Source organism: Astyanax mexicanus, chromosome 19 (genome assembly GCF_023375975.1).
Source record: "Astyanax mexicanus isolate ESR-SI-001 chromosome 19, AstMex3_surface, whole genome shotgun sequence".
NCBI classification, from domain to species: Eukaryota; Metazoa; Chordata; class Actinopteri; order Characiformes; family Acestrorhamphidae; genus Astyanax; species Astyanax mexicanus.
This window is the reverse complement of record NC_064426.1, coordinates 5,695,048-5,711,081: the sequence shown is the minus strand read 5'-3', so window position 1 is coordinate 5,711,081 and position 16,034 is coordinate 5,695,048. Positions and strand designations below refer to the sequence as shown.

At 37.2% G+C, this 16,034-nt stretch overlaps 1 protein-coding gene across 13 annotated transcripts in view; it reads left to right on the top strand.

Moving 5' to 3' along the window:
* The window catches only part of rbfox1 (RNA binding fox-1 homolog 1), a 463,109-nt gene that overhangs the window by 406,636 nt on the left and 40,439 nt on the right, over positions 1-16,034 (top strand). For all 13 annotated transcript variants that reach the window (XM_049467915.1, XM_049467912.1, XM_049467918.1 and 10 more), the window contains 2 exons: positions 13,458-13,590; positions 14,709-14,748. In XM_049467915.1, the coding sequence (XP_049323872.1) occupies positions 13,458-13,590; positions 14,709-14,748 (173 nt within the window). The remainder of the gene's footprint in view (positions 1-13,457; positions 13,591-14,708; positions 14,749-16,034) is intronic.

Sequence of the window (16,034 nt, the reverse complement as noted above, 5' to 3'; positions counted from 1 at the left end):
TATCCAAAAACAGTGTGTAAGACTGGTGGAGGAGAACATGATGCCAAGATGCATGAAAACTGTAATTAAAAACCAGGGTTATTCCACCAAATAATGATTTCTGAACTCTTAAACCTTTATGAATATGAACTTGTTTTCTTTGCATTATTTGAGATCTGAAAGCTCTGCATCTTTTTTATTATTTTAGCCATTTCTTATTTTCTGCAAATAAATGCTCTAAATGAGAATATTTTTATTTGGAATTTGGGAGAAATGTTGTTTGTAGTTTATAAAATAAAACAACAATGTTCATTTTACTCAAACATAAACCTATAAATAGCAAAATCAGAGAAACTGATTCAAAAACTGAAGTGCTCTCTTTATTATTTATTTTATTATATTTTTGGGCAAAAAATTAAGTTGAGAAGGGAAGGCTGGATGGTGCTTTAATAAAAGTTTGAAAAAGTTTGAAAAAGTCAGTGTTTTATAATCTTCCCAGCAGTTGCTGCATTTTTGTGGGCGGGGCCTAAACAGGTCAATTCCCCTCAATCACACAGCAGCCACTTTGCTTATTATGTTACTCTCAGGGTAGAAACAGGGTAATTAATCAGTCAGCGGCTCTGAGTAAGTATTAATTAAATTAAGCCACGCAGTTCCATTCAACCAAATGCAGCAGAGTCAACGTATACTGACTCCGTCACCTACACATAAAGTTTCATTTAAATTAATGTGTGAATTAATTATCTAGCTTGTTTTTTTGAGTGTGGGGGGAAACCAACTTACTTTTATTGCTTTGCTTTGTGGTCCGTGACCATCTGTACTGCACAGAAAACTTCTTTTGGACAGAAACCACATAAACCTTCACAGTGTGCCCACATCTAGTGCCTGTGAACTGTGGAGGCTGCACAGTGGTGTCTTCTTTCAAATTGGATATGCTTGTTGTTCCACATACAGTCGTGTGAAAAAATAGGACACATTTTAAAACTTTGGGTTTTTGTTTTTTACTGTATTGTTCGCACTATAAGGTCCACTTAAAATCCTATCATTTTCTCAAAAATCGACAGTGAGCCTTATATATGAATTCTACCAGTCAGATATTAAGGAGCAGTAAAGCCACTTCACTGAAGTACAGAGTTATAAGGGTGAGTTTTCAGTGAAGATTCTCCAGCACTAAGGCTAGGTGCAGCAGCATTAGCATTAGCCGCTAACCACAGTGCTAGCTCTTTCGCCATTCAAAGGCACGTATGTTGGACTGTATTCTGCGTGTTTACCATGTTAAAACAAGCTACGTAGGATGATCCACTAGCTGATTCCTTTCTTAGAGTAGTGCTATCGGGCAGTGTTTACGTCCCACTTAGACAAAATATTGAAAATCTAAGCTTACAGTAAATAAACGGAAGCACTTTACTCACCCAAATAAAAAAAAAATTAGGAGAGAAATCTGTGTAGATTAACATCCAGCACTCGTTTGACTTTGATAGAATTTTTTTGTTTGTTTACTTAGGCGCTTCCTCCAGCTTCCCCTTAGAAATGAAATCTTGGGTTGATGCTGCAGTTGGTTTGCAGGTTTAGGTTCAGCAACAGTATGTGCTATAAGAATGAGGTCAGCTGACCTCAACACCTGAATATACTGAATATAGACCAGGTTATTCCATCAATGGATCTTTTCTTCCCTGATGAACACGGCCATATTTCAAGATAAGACAATGTCAGGATTCATGGAGCTGGAATTGTGAAAGAGTTCAGGGTTCAGGGAGCATGAGATCATCATTTTCACACATGGATTGAGAGAGAGAGTTCACCACAGAGTCCAGATCTTAACCTCATTGAGAATCTTTGGGATGTGCTGGATGGAGAAGAGCTGCTTTGTGCAGTGGTCAGACTCTACCATCATCAATGCTGCTGCAAGATCTTGGTGAAAAATTAATCCAGCAACACTGGATTGAAATAAATCTTGTGACATTGCAGAAGCTTATCGAAACAATGCCACAGCGAATGTGTGACTTTTTTTTTTGTTTTTTGTTTTTTTGGTGGTGACTGTATCTTGATAGCTTTAAATGTTTTGTGAACTTTACCTGTGGATGATCTTTACAGGCAGCACACACCTCAATCTGCATACAGTATTTTCAGACTAGAACATCAATGTTTCAGCCTTGGTTCTTTTTTTGTACTCCAGGATTCCAGGTCTGACGAACGCACACTGCTGCATTTGTATAGAGCCACAAGCCATACGAAATACAGAGCTGGAACAAAGGGAACGAGAAGCGACTGCAGCATACGGTTCGCCTTTAAACCGCTGTATTATTTGAGACTTTAAAAAAAGAAAGCAGTAGATGAAAAGGTTGCCATTTGTCGGCTTCAGTGGTTTCGGAGTGTATAAAGAGTGACCTTAATCTGTGGGCTTCTCTGGGACGGGCCTTGGCACGGCCTCAGAGCGCTGGCAGAGCCAATAGAGAGCCATTATTCCAGCCACCCAAAGAGTCCAGCTTAAACTGTATGTGTGTGTGTGATTGCATGCGTCTGTTTGTGTGTGTGTGTTACCCCGATGGCAGGGGGCTTGTAGACTTGGTTGTCACGAGCACAAACACAGAACGCGTCTATGAAAACAGTGTGGTCAAGCGAGTCTGCAGGCCTCGGGGGTCTGCTTTCATTTTACAGGCCTTGAAACGGAGCGGGGCAGCTCTGTGGAAGGGGGCGGGGTAGCGGCACCGAGCTCCTTCACTTCCGCCGTCAACCTCGGCTGTCTCGGCCGTGACCTTCCCGTCACCATTCCGATAAAAAATAGCGCAATTTTATGATAATAGGAGCGGCGTGAGAGACGGGGGAGAAAGGGAGAAAGTGGAAAACGGGAAACGGTAGGTGGTGACGAGACCTAAATGGTCTGTCTTTCGCGAGGGCACCGAGGGGCTGAAATATGTTTTGTAAATTAAAATCAATATTTTCAATTTCTCCAGACAGTCGTTTACCCTAATTCAGTGCACATTCCGTTAATTACGAAATGTCTCGGAAATCGATTCGCTTTCGTCTCACCTTTCAAAAGTCTCCGAGCAGCCCCACTTCCCATTAGTGCGCATATGCTCGGGCCCATCAAACACCCCGCCTTCTTATCCGTCCTCCTGTTTTAATTATAATCAGCGTGTCATTAATATGGAACGATTGTGCTGATGCAGGAGAAACGCCTGGAATCTAGAATTGTCTTGGGTTGGGAGTTAAAAATAAGACCCGGTGTGCTTTCTCCAGCATTGCGAATGGAAAGCCAGCACCACAGGGGGTGCTGGCGAGCACACCAAGCACTGGAGATGCGACTAGTCTCTGTCTGATGCCAGATTTACGCTGCATGACTTTTTTTTTTTATCAGTTGTTGTGCTGTTCACACTACATGACTGATCAGAGACACTGGGTCACAAATTACACAATTTGTCGCTGTAATTTCCAGGATCAAATATACATGCACACTTTCTTTGCTTTTTTAGTAGATTACGTTATTCTACTTATTATTCTTGCGCTACTTCCGGAGCCGACTTTCCAGTAGCTTCGCCTCTTTGTGTGTTTTTCTGAGTTTTTCTACATTTATTTGTTGTTTTTGTGCTACTACACATGTCTGGTGTGCATCTTATTTATACTTAAGTATATTGTTATTGCAAATATGCGTAACAGCGAGGAATATCGTGTTTATTCCCGTAAACAACTGCTCTATCTATTAGACAAATACAGTAGTGAACAAGTAGTTCCTAATTATTTTTAATTGAACCCTCCTGACCCTGCATCCATTTTAATGGACATATTTTTTTTTATATATATTTTAGTGTTTAGAGATGGCTTCTGAACAAAAACATCAATATCAGATAAAATAAATGTTGAGCACAGACTTCAAATCCAATAGACATAAAAAAAAACCCTTGTGAAAAGGAAGTGTACCTCAGAGCTTTAAAAATATGTTCAAATTAGGTAAAGAATACTAAAAGTACAATTTTTATTTCATGTACTTACATACATATATTTAATGTACTGTAAATACATATTAAAAATACTTTCCTCTGTATTTCTGTAAAATGTGTTTTTTAAGCAATATTCTTTAAATGAAACCTTGTGTTGATTAGACAATATATGTAGTGGCATTAAATACTGCTTAAAACGCACTTGATGTAGTTTTATTTTCAGGGTCATTAAGGTGTACACAATATGTGCATCAATATGAAAAGTTGTACATTTACAATACATTTCAAGTGTATTAAAAACAATGTTATACACAACCTAATGCTTTTTGTTGTATTTAAATATACCTTAATTACAATTGAAATATACTTAGGCTGCCATAAGTTGTTTCAAAATAGTACATTTAGTATGTTTTTAAGTTCGTCTTTTAATTGTAATGCTAAATATATATAGTATACTTTTAAAACAAATACTGAAATGCACTTCTTCTTTTCAAGGGAACAGTTACTTATTTTAGATAACTGGATTTAATGTTAATATAGATTTTATATTATAATATTCGAGACTTCCTTTGTGTGCATTGCAGAAAGAAAACACTATTATTATTATTATTATTATTATTATTATTATTATTATTAATAATAATAATTTTCATAACTCAGGCCTGAAAGGGTTAAAGGGTTTAGCTTTTAGCTTGATTTAGCTCACTTTAGAGTTTAACAATCATTTCATGATCTAACAGGAGGAACAGGAAGTGGTCAGACCGTTGTTCTCTCTTTCTGTGATCCCATTGGCTGTAGGTGGTTGGAATGTCTTTCAGTAGTTTATGCTATACGACTGAGCGAGCGCTAAAAGATCGAGATACCCCTCGCTGCAGAACCACAAGTCCAGGGGGTGGGGCTGGATCTGATCCAAGGGGTGGAGCCTGCTTATCTACCAGCTACCATGTTCATTTATTATTACAGATATTAATACACAATCAAAACGAGTGAGTAAAACCGGATGCGGAAGAGTCCGATCTGCTTCGGACCAATGAAAACACGACGTAGGAAGTGTTGGATCAGATCCAGCCCCACCCCCTGGACTTGTGGTTCTGCAGCGAGGGGTACTTGAAAAGATCCCCGATTTCCCTCCAAGCAGAGTTTTTGTCAGGGATCAACCAAAAACTGTCGTTGAATGAAAAACTGTGCTAAAACTGTGTGTTATAACCCTGGTTCAGTTCAGCACAGGCTGGACATTAACTCCAGCTCTGCAGTCATGTTTGTACACAGGTCTTTTTTACGAGGCTTTTTCAGGATTCACAGGCTGCTGGGAGTTGTGCGGTGAGCTCCGTGTTAAACAGGGCTACCTTGGCCTCCACTTGAACCACAGCTAACCTGGGGCGTGGCTGTTGGTTTACGGCGGCTTTGATGTTCATTAGCAGCTCGCGGGTGAAGGAGGAGAAAGGGAGGGTGTGAAAGCTATCAGAAGGAGGCGCGGGGACCGCCGGTGAACGGGACCCCGCTAGTCTGAGGCCGTGATCGCTGATTAAGCGTTACGTCTGAGCGAGATTAATCCGCTGTTTGAAAATGAGACTTCTGGCATTTTTTTTTGTTTGTTTTTTGTGAGATTATAGAAAAAGTAGTGAGCAAAGGAGCTTTAAGTCCCCTCACCTCACCACACACACATGCACCCACCTTTCATTTTCTCTACACGCTACACGCTAGACGCTAGGTTAGGAGGAACATAAGCCTGTATTGGCCGGTATTTGTTACACTGCTCTTATGATTTTCAGTAGTATTGCTTTGTTTTATCTGTATTAAGATACATTTAAATTAAACACAGATAAACTGTACACTCTAAAAAAACAGAGGTATGATATGAGTACTTTTTTTACTCAAAGGTACACTCTTCATAATTGTAACCTCAAAGGTACAATACTGGTCTTTACAGGGTCAGATTTGTTCCCTCTAAAGTACAAAGTAATTTCTAACAGCAATAAGTACAGATTTGTATCATTTAACCTGCAGCCAAAAGGTACATTCAGTATTCTGTATCACTGTACTAATAAACAATGTATATTTAAATTGCACATTTTTTTATTTGAAAGCCAGAGAATTTTGGATCATCAAGTTTTTGAGCCACATTTAGTTGATGATAATGTTTATAATCTTTATAATCTTTACTGGCACAAAAACACCATGGGTACAAAAAAAGGACTTTCACTGAAAGGTACTTTTTTGTACCTCAATATAAGGTACAGCCCCAGCGACAAGCTTTGTACTCTTTTAAGTACAAATCTGTTCTTACTTTTCTTAGTGTGTACAACACCAACACTATTCAACTGAAATACAAGTATTTAAACATTCATACACACAAGCTCATTTCACCCAACGCTAAACTCTACCTTAACTTCCTGTAATTGATCTGCAAGTCTGAACCACACTGCAAATCGTTGCCGTCCAATAAAAAACTTAAATCTCAATCTCAAAAAAACAGCAACTTTCAATGGAAGTCAATGTAAAAAGAGTTTATTTCAGGTCATTTTGAAGCATTTCTATTGGTCCGTTCATCAAGAAATTTTGGCACAGTTTCTATGTTAAAATTATCTAGTAAACTAAACATGGAGATGAGTGTTTTTCATTGGACAGCGACAAAATGAACCAAAGCATGGTTTTGTTGATCCGGACTGAGATAAAATTTTGTTTTTTTGGTTCAAATTGGTTTTTCACAAACCCTTTCATGCCTGTTATTTTGCTTTGGTCTGAATTGAAAAGTCTGACGGTCTGGACCAAACAAAGAAGGCATCTACCATGGACCATACTCAAATTTCACATCCTGGCCCTGTTCTGTCTTTTTTTTTGTTCTGTCTCCATGTTTTTCCTGCCCTCCTGTTCGTTTATCTCCTCCATGTGCTCTGCTGTGTGTTCTTCTGTGTCTCTGCCCCGGTCTAGTGCCTTCACCTTTCATCTGTTTCATCTGTAGCTCCGCCCCCTCGTTACCTTTCCCTAGGTGTTCCCTGTTTACTTTCCCACTTTGTGGGTGTATTTATAGCCCTGTGTTTCCTGTTTCCTTTTTCGGTTCTTTTACGTCTTCACATCTGTCATGGTTTGCTAATTTTCCTAGAGTTTGCCTGCTTGTTAGTTTCTCTAGTTTTGTGTTTATTTTTGGCTTCTTGTTTTTTGTTTTTTGTTTTTTCTCAATAAAAACCTTTTATTTATAACTTTTTTACAAAAGTTATTAAATAAGGATTTTGAATCACCCATTTGTTTCCACCACGTCTATCAAACAGATATGTGCACTCTTCCTGAGCTTTTCTCTGCACAGAACATCCTCACCTGTACACCGCACAATGCATAACAGACATATTAAACATAAAAAGAACTTTAAAACATTCAGCAAAACAGAACAACACACAGAAGCGTGCGCTGAGACAGAATTCTGTAGTACAGATACGCTATCACTGAATAAAACCTGCAGCTTTGGGTGGAGGGACGTGGGAAGGTGGGGGGGGGGGGGAGTTGTTGGGGATGGAAGTGGAGCGCTGCTTGGTTGTTTCATTACTGGGCGGTGAAAGCAGAAGATTGTTTGGTGGGGAGGAACAATGGAGAATGACCCTGACATGTGTAAGGAGATGATTAAACATGTACATTAATTAAGTCTCTTTTTGTAAATGCATTTCAACAGGGTGCTCACTTTGAGATAAAACATCATTTGGATTACAAAGACACTAATGACAGAAGTGTGTGTGTGTGTGTGTGTGTTAGTAGTGTGGAGTTTGTGTTAGCTTGAAACCGCCCCCATTGTTAGAAAGCTTAGGAAGCAAATTACAAACAGCCTTTAATTGAAATAAAAACAGGAGTGCTTTTAAGATTTGATTTTCTTTAATTGTACCAATTGTTATTATTATGCTGCATTCTCCTCTACTTACAGGTTAATTTTTTATGCTCAGTCTTTCATGTAGAAATAATTTTTAGCTTGATCCTATCTTCTAAGCACTATACATTATGTGTGTGTACATAGCACTCACACACTCCATTTACAACCATGTATCATCGTCATCTTTACACACAGGGCTAACTATACACACTGGAAAATTTTAAATTCAGATAAATCAATCAATCAAACCAACTGGATTTAGCCATTTTTGAAATAAAAAAATTGGATAAATAAAGCATAATAAAGCAGCGTAACATTAAAATAGTTTTTTTTTTATGCTTCCTATTAAAAAAGTTGGATATTAATATAATAAGATATACATCATGGAAAATAACCAACAAATAAAAATAAAAATTATATATATATATATATATATATATATATATATATATATATATATATATATATATATATATATATATATATATATAAAATGTCCTTGGGTTCCTAGAGAGGCGCTAAATAAGTTGAACTTTATTTATTCACTTATATTTAAAAAGTTGGATATTAAAATAAATATGATTTTAAATTTGTATTTTTATGTTTCCTATTTAAAAAGTTGGATATTAAAATAATAAATAATACATAGTGGAAAATTAAAAGAATTTTAAATGTTAAATATAAAAAATATTTTTTATGCTTTATATTGTCAGGAAGTAACAGGAGCAAGGAGAAAGCACAGAGAGCAGACGCAAATGCGAGTGAATTTCTTAAGAATACAAAAATAAACAAACAAAGAACTAAATAAACAAACAAAAAAAACACAGGGAACATAGAAACTAGAGAAACCAACAGAACACACAACCTGAACTAACGTATAAACGTAAAAAAAAAAAAAAAAAACGACAAAGGAAACAGGAAACGCTGGGGTATAAATACACTAGAAGTGAACAGGAAACAGGTAACACCTGGGGACAGGTAATGAGGGGGGCGGAACTACAAATGAACACAGGTGGGATCACTGAAGACATGGATGGAGACTAGGAGAACACAGAGAGGGTCATATGCTGAGAAAGATATATAATCAAACAGAGGGCAAGAAAAACACAGAGACAGTACAGGACGAGAACGTGACACATATTTAAAATGTAATAAAATATACATCAAGATACATCATGGAAAATTAATTGAATTTTGATTATTCAAAATATTTTAATAGAATAAAGTTTTATTAGTAGAAATATCATGCAAAGTGTAAGAAAATAATAAAATGCAATGGAATAAAAAATAGAAAGAAAATAATACAAATTTGATCATCTTTATAATATATATAAAAATGTCAAGCCAACAACAAAATAAATAAGTATATATATATATATATAAATATATATGTATATATACTATACATATATATGAAATATATATGAAATAATAAAATGGAATGGAATAAAAAAAATAGAAAGAAAATAATACAAATTTGATCATCTTTTAGATATAGTATTAAAATGACAAACTAACAACAAAATAAATAAGTATATATGTACTATATATATATATATATGAAATATATGTGAAATAATAAAATGGAATGGAATAAAAAATAGAAAGAAAATAATACAAATTTGATCATCTTTATAATATAGTATTAAAATGACAAACTAACAAAAAAATAAATGAATATATATATATATATTTAAAATAAAATGTATTTAAAATTATTTTAAATTAGTGCATAAAATGTGATACTGTATCGAACAAACAGCATCCTGACAGCCCCCACACTGACATACACACTCATACACACACTCAGATACACACTCAGAGATGATGTGTGGTCGTTTTCTTAGCTGTTTTTTTGTTTACACTTAATGCCATTTTGTCCGCCCCCGCTCCCTCCCCCGGTTTGTCCCCAAGAAACGTCCCACGCAGAAGCCAATGAGAGAAATGATCGCACTACAAAGCAGTTGTTCACTTTTATAGCTTTAATAAGGAGCTGCCTCCTGCCTGTGTGAGCATCTGCTTCAGCACACACACACACACACTCACTCCACAGCACTTATTCATTCACAGCAGCACTCTCTCACTCTCACTCTTCCTCTCTCTCTCTGTCTATTTTTCCTTCCTTCACTCCCTCTCTCTCTCTTACTCTCTTTATACTTTCCTTTTTCCTCATGCTCTTTTTATCCCCCTCTCTTTGTCTTTCTTTCACTCTTTCTTTTATATATCCCTCAATCTTGTCACTGTCTTTTCTTTTGTCTCTAGCTAATTTCTCTTTCTATGTGTCTCTCCACTTGTCTTTTATCCATCCCCTTATCTTACTGTCTCTCACTCAAGTTTTTTTTTTCTGTCTTTCTCTCTCTCTCTTTCTTTCTCTTCTCTCTTTCCTTTTTCTTATTCTCTCTCTTTCTTTCTCTTTATCCTTTTTCCTTTGCATTCTCTTTCTTTTCTCTCTCTCTCTCTCTCTGCAGCACTCTCTCACTCTCACTCCTCTCTTTCTCTGTCTATTTTTCCTTCCTTCTCTCCCTCTCTCTTACTCACTTTATACTTAACTTTTTCCTAATGCTCTTTTTATCCCCCTCTCTCTGTCTTTCTTTCACTCTTTCTCTTATATATCCCTCAGTCTTGTCACTGTCTTTTCTTTCTGTCTCTCGCTAATTTCTCTTTCTATGTGTCTCTCCACCGGTCTTTTATCCATCCCCTTATCTTACTGTCTCTCACTCATGTTTTTTTCTGTCTTTCTCTCTCTCTTTCTTTCTCTTCTCTCTTTCCTTTTTCTTATTCTCTCTTTCTCTTTATCCTTTTTCCTCCTCTGTGTTTTCCTCCTCTGTGTTGTTCCCCTGTAATTTTCGACTTACCTGTGTTCAGTTATAACTCCGCCCCTTAGTCCCAGGTGTTTCCTGTTTCCCGTTTGTGTCCACCACTATTTATAGTCCGTGTTTCCTTTCTCTTGTGTTGATCCTTGTATGTTTTTACATCTGTCAGCGGTCCTCATTTTCCCGTTACTCCTTGGTCCTTTTGAGTTAAGTTTATGTTTATTTGCGTCCGCCTCCTCGTCCTTCCTTCACCCAACCTGACAGTTTTCTTAAAGCTACACAGCTGTTAAGTCCCAATCCATTGAGTTCCCTTTGCACTGTGCGCATGTGGAAATGCTCTTACTTTCACTATTAAACATATCCCTGAGTTTTAGTGTTGTTTAACACCAAATGTTTAAGTGATCACTGATCATAATCATTCAAGAGTTTTTTTTTTTTTTTTTCGTAGTCATTCCTTCCTCACAGATAATGTTTTCCCACTGTCCTTCCTCTTAACCTGATTTTAGTCGTTTCAGTAATCTAATATCCTTAGATGTTTTCCCAGCGTTACTGATGCATGCCAATTATTTGACTCTTCTGAAACAGATTGACATCTTTTTCTCATTTATCTCATTAAAAATGAGAAGCTACTCCCTGCATCAGTTAGGGTTAAATACCTTGTTGCCATCTCCGACATAATCACACGTGCAGAAGTTATCCAATAGGAGACTCTTACCTACTGTATTTACTTAGCTAAATCCATGTGCATGTTTTTGGCAAAGCAGTGTATTACCTTCATCTATCAGTATAAAAAAAAACAAATGTCCATATATATGTGTATATTTAAATATGTTCGAAAAAAAAGACAAAGGTTTAAATGCTTTGTGTCCTTTTTTTTTCACACGACTGTATGTTTTACTATTGTTCCTGTTTGAATGCGGAGAATCAAATGCATACTTTTTTTTTTTTTTTTTTTTTTTTTTACTTCATTCACCTTTTTCTCCTCTTTGTTCCTGAATGTGCTGCTAATTAATTTGACAGGAATTTTTCTCAATCCCACTCCTTCAAATGAAAAGACAGACACGTGTCCTCAGCTCTAGGGGCTCGCCTGAGGGTTTATGATGAGGTGACGGAGGATGAAATAGAACAATTATTGTGTTCACCTTTTACCACGGCCCTCTTTTCTTCCAGTTCTCAATTTTTCATAAGCCAAATGAATGATTCAATGTTTCTATTACACTTTTATTAGATCTCATTTTTTTGTAAAAACTGCATAATTAAAGAACGGAACGCCGTCTCCTCCTCTACAGCCCGCTCTCCCCACCATCTCAAATTACACCTCTTGCAAGTCATTTCCACAGTCATCGACCTATTAAGATTAATGATAAAAACAATAGTCTCGCTCTAACTGAGCCCACAAAGCCCTCTTATGTTCGGAACACCTCTCAGTGCTGAGATTTCAGCCTAATTGGGAGTTTAATTGGAGGTTATATGTGCCTCATTCTTCCTGGGCGTGTGCAGCCATTAGGGATGTACATTATAAAAAAGAAGGTGCCGGCCAGACACGCTTGCTTTGGATTTGACTTTTTTTCGTTTTTGATAAAAAAAGATTTGTGTTGATAAAAGATTTCTCATGAATATAAATGGGATTGTGATTTTCTTTTATAAGACTTTTATGCCCTGAAATGATTGGCTTTTCTCTCTGAAATTTCCAGTTTTTAATGAGCGGTAGCTGTTGAAACACTGACCAGATAATAGCTTTCTTATTGACTTCAAAGCTGAAGCTAAATTTGGAATATGAGGAATATATAAATACATTATAATAGCTTAATGCAGTCCAAATGTTCAGAATTACTGATCATATTCAATTCAATGTTGATAACTCCTGAGAGTTAAAGCCCGCTATGCACTGCACCCATTATTAAGATTACAAGACCACAGATTTGAGCTTTGGTCATTGGCAGGGCTTTTTCTGGGGGTGTTGTGTGGTCCCTTATCTTAACCCCACACTTGACACAATGCTATCTAGTGCAGATATGTGTTAGCATACAGTAATCTGTACTTTTAGCAGTGTGGGCAGCTTGCCAGGTCCTGCTAGAAAATGAAATCCATAAAAGTTGTCAACAGAGGGCAGCATGAAGTGCTGTAAGATTTTGTGGGAAAAAAAAAAACTGCACTGACTTTAGACTTGATAATAAAACACAGTGGATCAACACCAGCAGATGACATGTCTCTACAAACCATCACTGATCACCAGTACATTTTACAATTGCATTTGTAAATCAACGGAGCAGAGTCTGACGGAAGAGTGAAAAAGCAGATTTCATTTTCCAGCAGGAATTGGCACACTGCCCACACTGCCAAAAGTACCAGTTGGTCTTATATATTATGTAATAATATTATATAATATTCTAATTTCTAAGACACAGATTTTGGGGTTTTAATTGGCTTTAAGCCATAATAATCCATTTAAACAGATAACTCAACTTTTCAATAATATTAATTTTTTTTTGGATGCACCTGTATATGTGAAGACCCTGGTGTTAGACCCTGTTGTGTTTAAACCCTGACTTCCACTAGAGCTGGAATCTGTAATGTGTAAATTATATATATATATATATATATATATATATATATATATATATATATATATATATATATATATATATATACATTACTACAGCATTGTAATATACCACAATATAATATGTTTAATCCACTGTATCTTGTATATGTGTGTATATTGTATGGCACAACCCTATTAGTTATATAGTTGTTATACAGTAGTAATTACTAAACTCATGTGTATTTTATCTGCTTCTCTCTGTGTGTGTGTGTGTGTGTGTGTGTGTGTGTGTGTGTGTGTGTGTGTGTATGTGTTTGCATGGACAGTGCCAGGCTTTCCATACCCAGCTGCCACAGCGGCTGCAGCATACAGAGGGGCACACTTAAGAGGTAGAGGACGCACCGTCTACAACACGTTCCGGGCAGCTGCTCCTCCACCACACATCCCTGCATACGGAGGGTGAGTGTGCACACACTCTCACGCACACACACACACACACTAACACACTCTCAAACACCCACACACACACACATATACACACATACACACACACACAATAACACACACATAATTTGTGATTTTTCACTCATACTGATGCTTTCACTTACAAAGACTTACAAAGATGTAAACCGTGGACAATAGACAAAAAATAAAAAAAATAGTAGTGGGGTAAATTATAATAATAGGTCATCTAGGAGGGTGTGTCTGTAGAGATGGGGGTATTAGAGTGACCAGAGTGAAAAAATGTCTCAGAGTTTTTAATGTGCTGTTCTGAGAGAAGTTGAACAGTTTTATGGCCTGAGGAACAAACGTTTTTCTATCTCTCTAAGAAAGTATAAATGGTCTTGATTTCTCTGAGTGGGGGTGACCTTCCATCTCCCCCACACTCAGCACAGTGCTATCTATCTATCTATCTATCTATCTATCTATCTATCTATCTATCTATCTATCTATTTGTTCTATCTATTTGATTAGCTTGAATTGTTAGTGTTCTCCTCCAAGCGTGTTGAACTTCCCAATGATCTTACATTAGCGGAAAATCAAAATCTCCACAAGCTGGTTTAGCTTCACGTGCCCTGAGATAAACACATGCTAGCTCTTACTTTTTTTTAAGCACTGACAGCATCGTGAAATGGGGAGTCAGATGATTAATAAATTATTATGAAAAGATTTATTTTAAAAGATTAAACAACACGCTAATGCAAGATAATCGAACTAATTAGATTCCAGTTTTGGTATCACTTCTGTAGGTTCATTTATCACGAACCTTTTAAACTAGGTAAATAAATATAGCAAAATACAGCTGGCTTTTTCAAACAATGCCGTTCTGGCAACGAGTCAATGATGGCGAACTAAAATACGCCAACTGAAAAACAGCAATTTAGTTAATGGAGCTTATTATTTGGCTCCGTGGTTTATTTTGGGCAGCACAGGTGTGTTTAACTGTGTGAAACACGTGCTTTGTGACTTGATATGGGGTCAGAGTGATGCGCACATGAACTAACATGAATTACTTTGTGTTTTTTTTTTCTTCTGTGTGTGTGTGTGTGTGTGTGTGTGTGTGTGTATCCCTCCAGCGTTGTGTACCAGGACGGATTTTATGGTGCAGATATTTATGTAAGTATAAACTGATTCTGCATGCTCTCTTTAAACGTGTGTGTGTGTGTGTGTGTGTGTGTGTGTGTGCCTCGACCGCCGTAACTCTTGACTGTAAACCCACCAACCTGATTCATGGTGACGCGCTGCGGCCCACCGCGGCCCACCCCCTCATCTCTTATTCAGGGGTTATCGACTGTATCTTCATTTAAGCTTTTATCTGTTAGATTCATTATGTCAAGTGACCCTGGGACTGGAGTCTGAGATGTTTTTACCAAACAGCAGAGCCAAACAGCTGCAGGCACAATATGCCATTATTCAGCGGAGGGGACAGCGACATGCTCAGTGAGCCCCTCTCTCGCTCGCTCGCTCGCTCGCCCGCTCACTCTCTCCCTCTCTCCCCTGGCTGCAGGGCAGACAGCTACCTGAGCCAGTTAAAAAAGCCCTGCACAGTGAGTGTGTGTGTGTGTGTGTGTGTGTGTGTTAGTCACTCAAGAGATGCAGTGATGGGAGTGCAGTCCAGAAGAGTTTGGCAGTAGTATGAGTGGCTGTCCATTTCTGTGTTTTTAAGAGACAGAGAGAGAAATAGAGGAAGAAGAGAGATTGAGAGAGAAAGAGTAGAAAAGGAAACAGGAAGGAGAGAGACAAAGAAAAATTTTGTGTATGTGGGAGAGAGAGAGAGAGAGAGAGAGAAGAAGAAAATAAATAAGAGAGATAAAGAAGAACAGAGAGAGTAAAAATTGTGGAGAGAGGTAAGAAAGTGAGGAAAGCGCAAAAGAGAAAGAAAAGAATGAAAAGAAAAAAAGAGGGATAAAAGGGTAAAAGAAGAGAAGTGACAGACATAGACAGAAAGAAGTAGAGAAGACAAAAAGTCCTAGAAAAGAAGAGAAGGAGAATGATAAAATTGTGAATATAAAGAAGTAAGGAATGAGAAAATGAAAAAAGAAAGGGAGAGAGAGTAAAATAAAAAGACAGAGATCTGAGTGTGAGAGAGAGAGAAAGAAGAGAAAAAAGAGAGAAAAATGTGAAAAAGAGAAAGGGGAAGTGGGGGAGATAGAAAGATGGAAAGAAAACAAGAAAGAAAGGATTAAAGAGAAATCAGGAGTTTAAGGGGAAAGAAAAGAGGAGAGAGGGACAAAGGGAGGGAGAAAGGGAGAAAGCAGACAACAAAATAGAGTAAGGAACAGAGAGATAAATAGAGTAAGTGAACGATAAAGAAGGAATGAGAGAAATTAAAAGATCATATGGAAAGATTAGAGAGAGAGATAAAAAATGAAGATGAATAAAAGAAAGATGGCGGGGAGAGA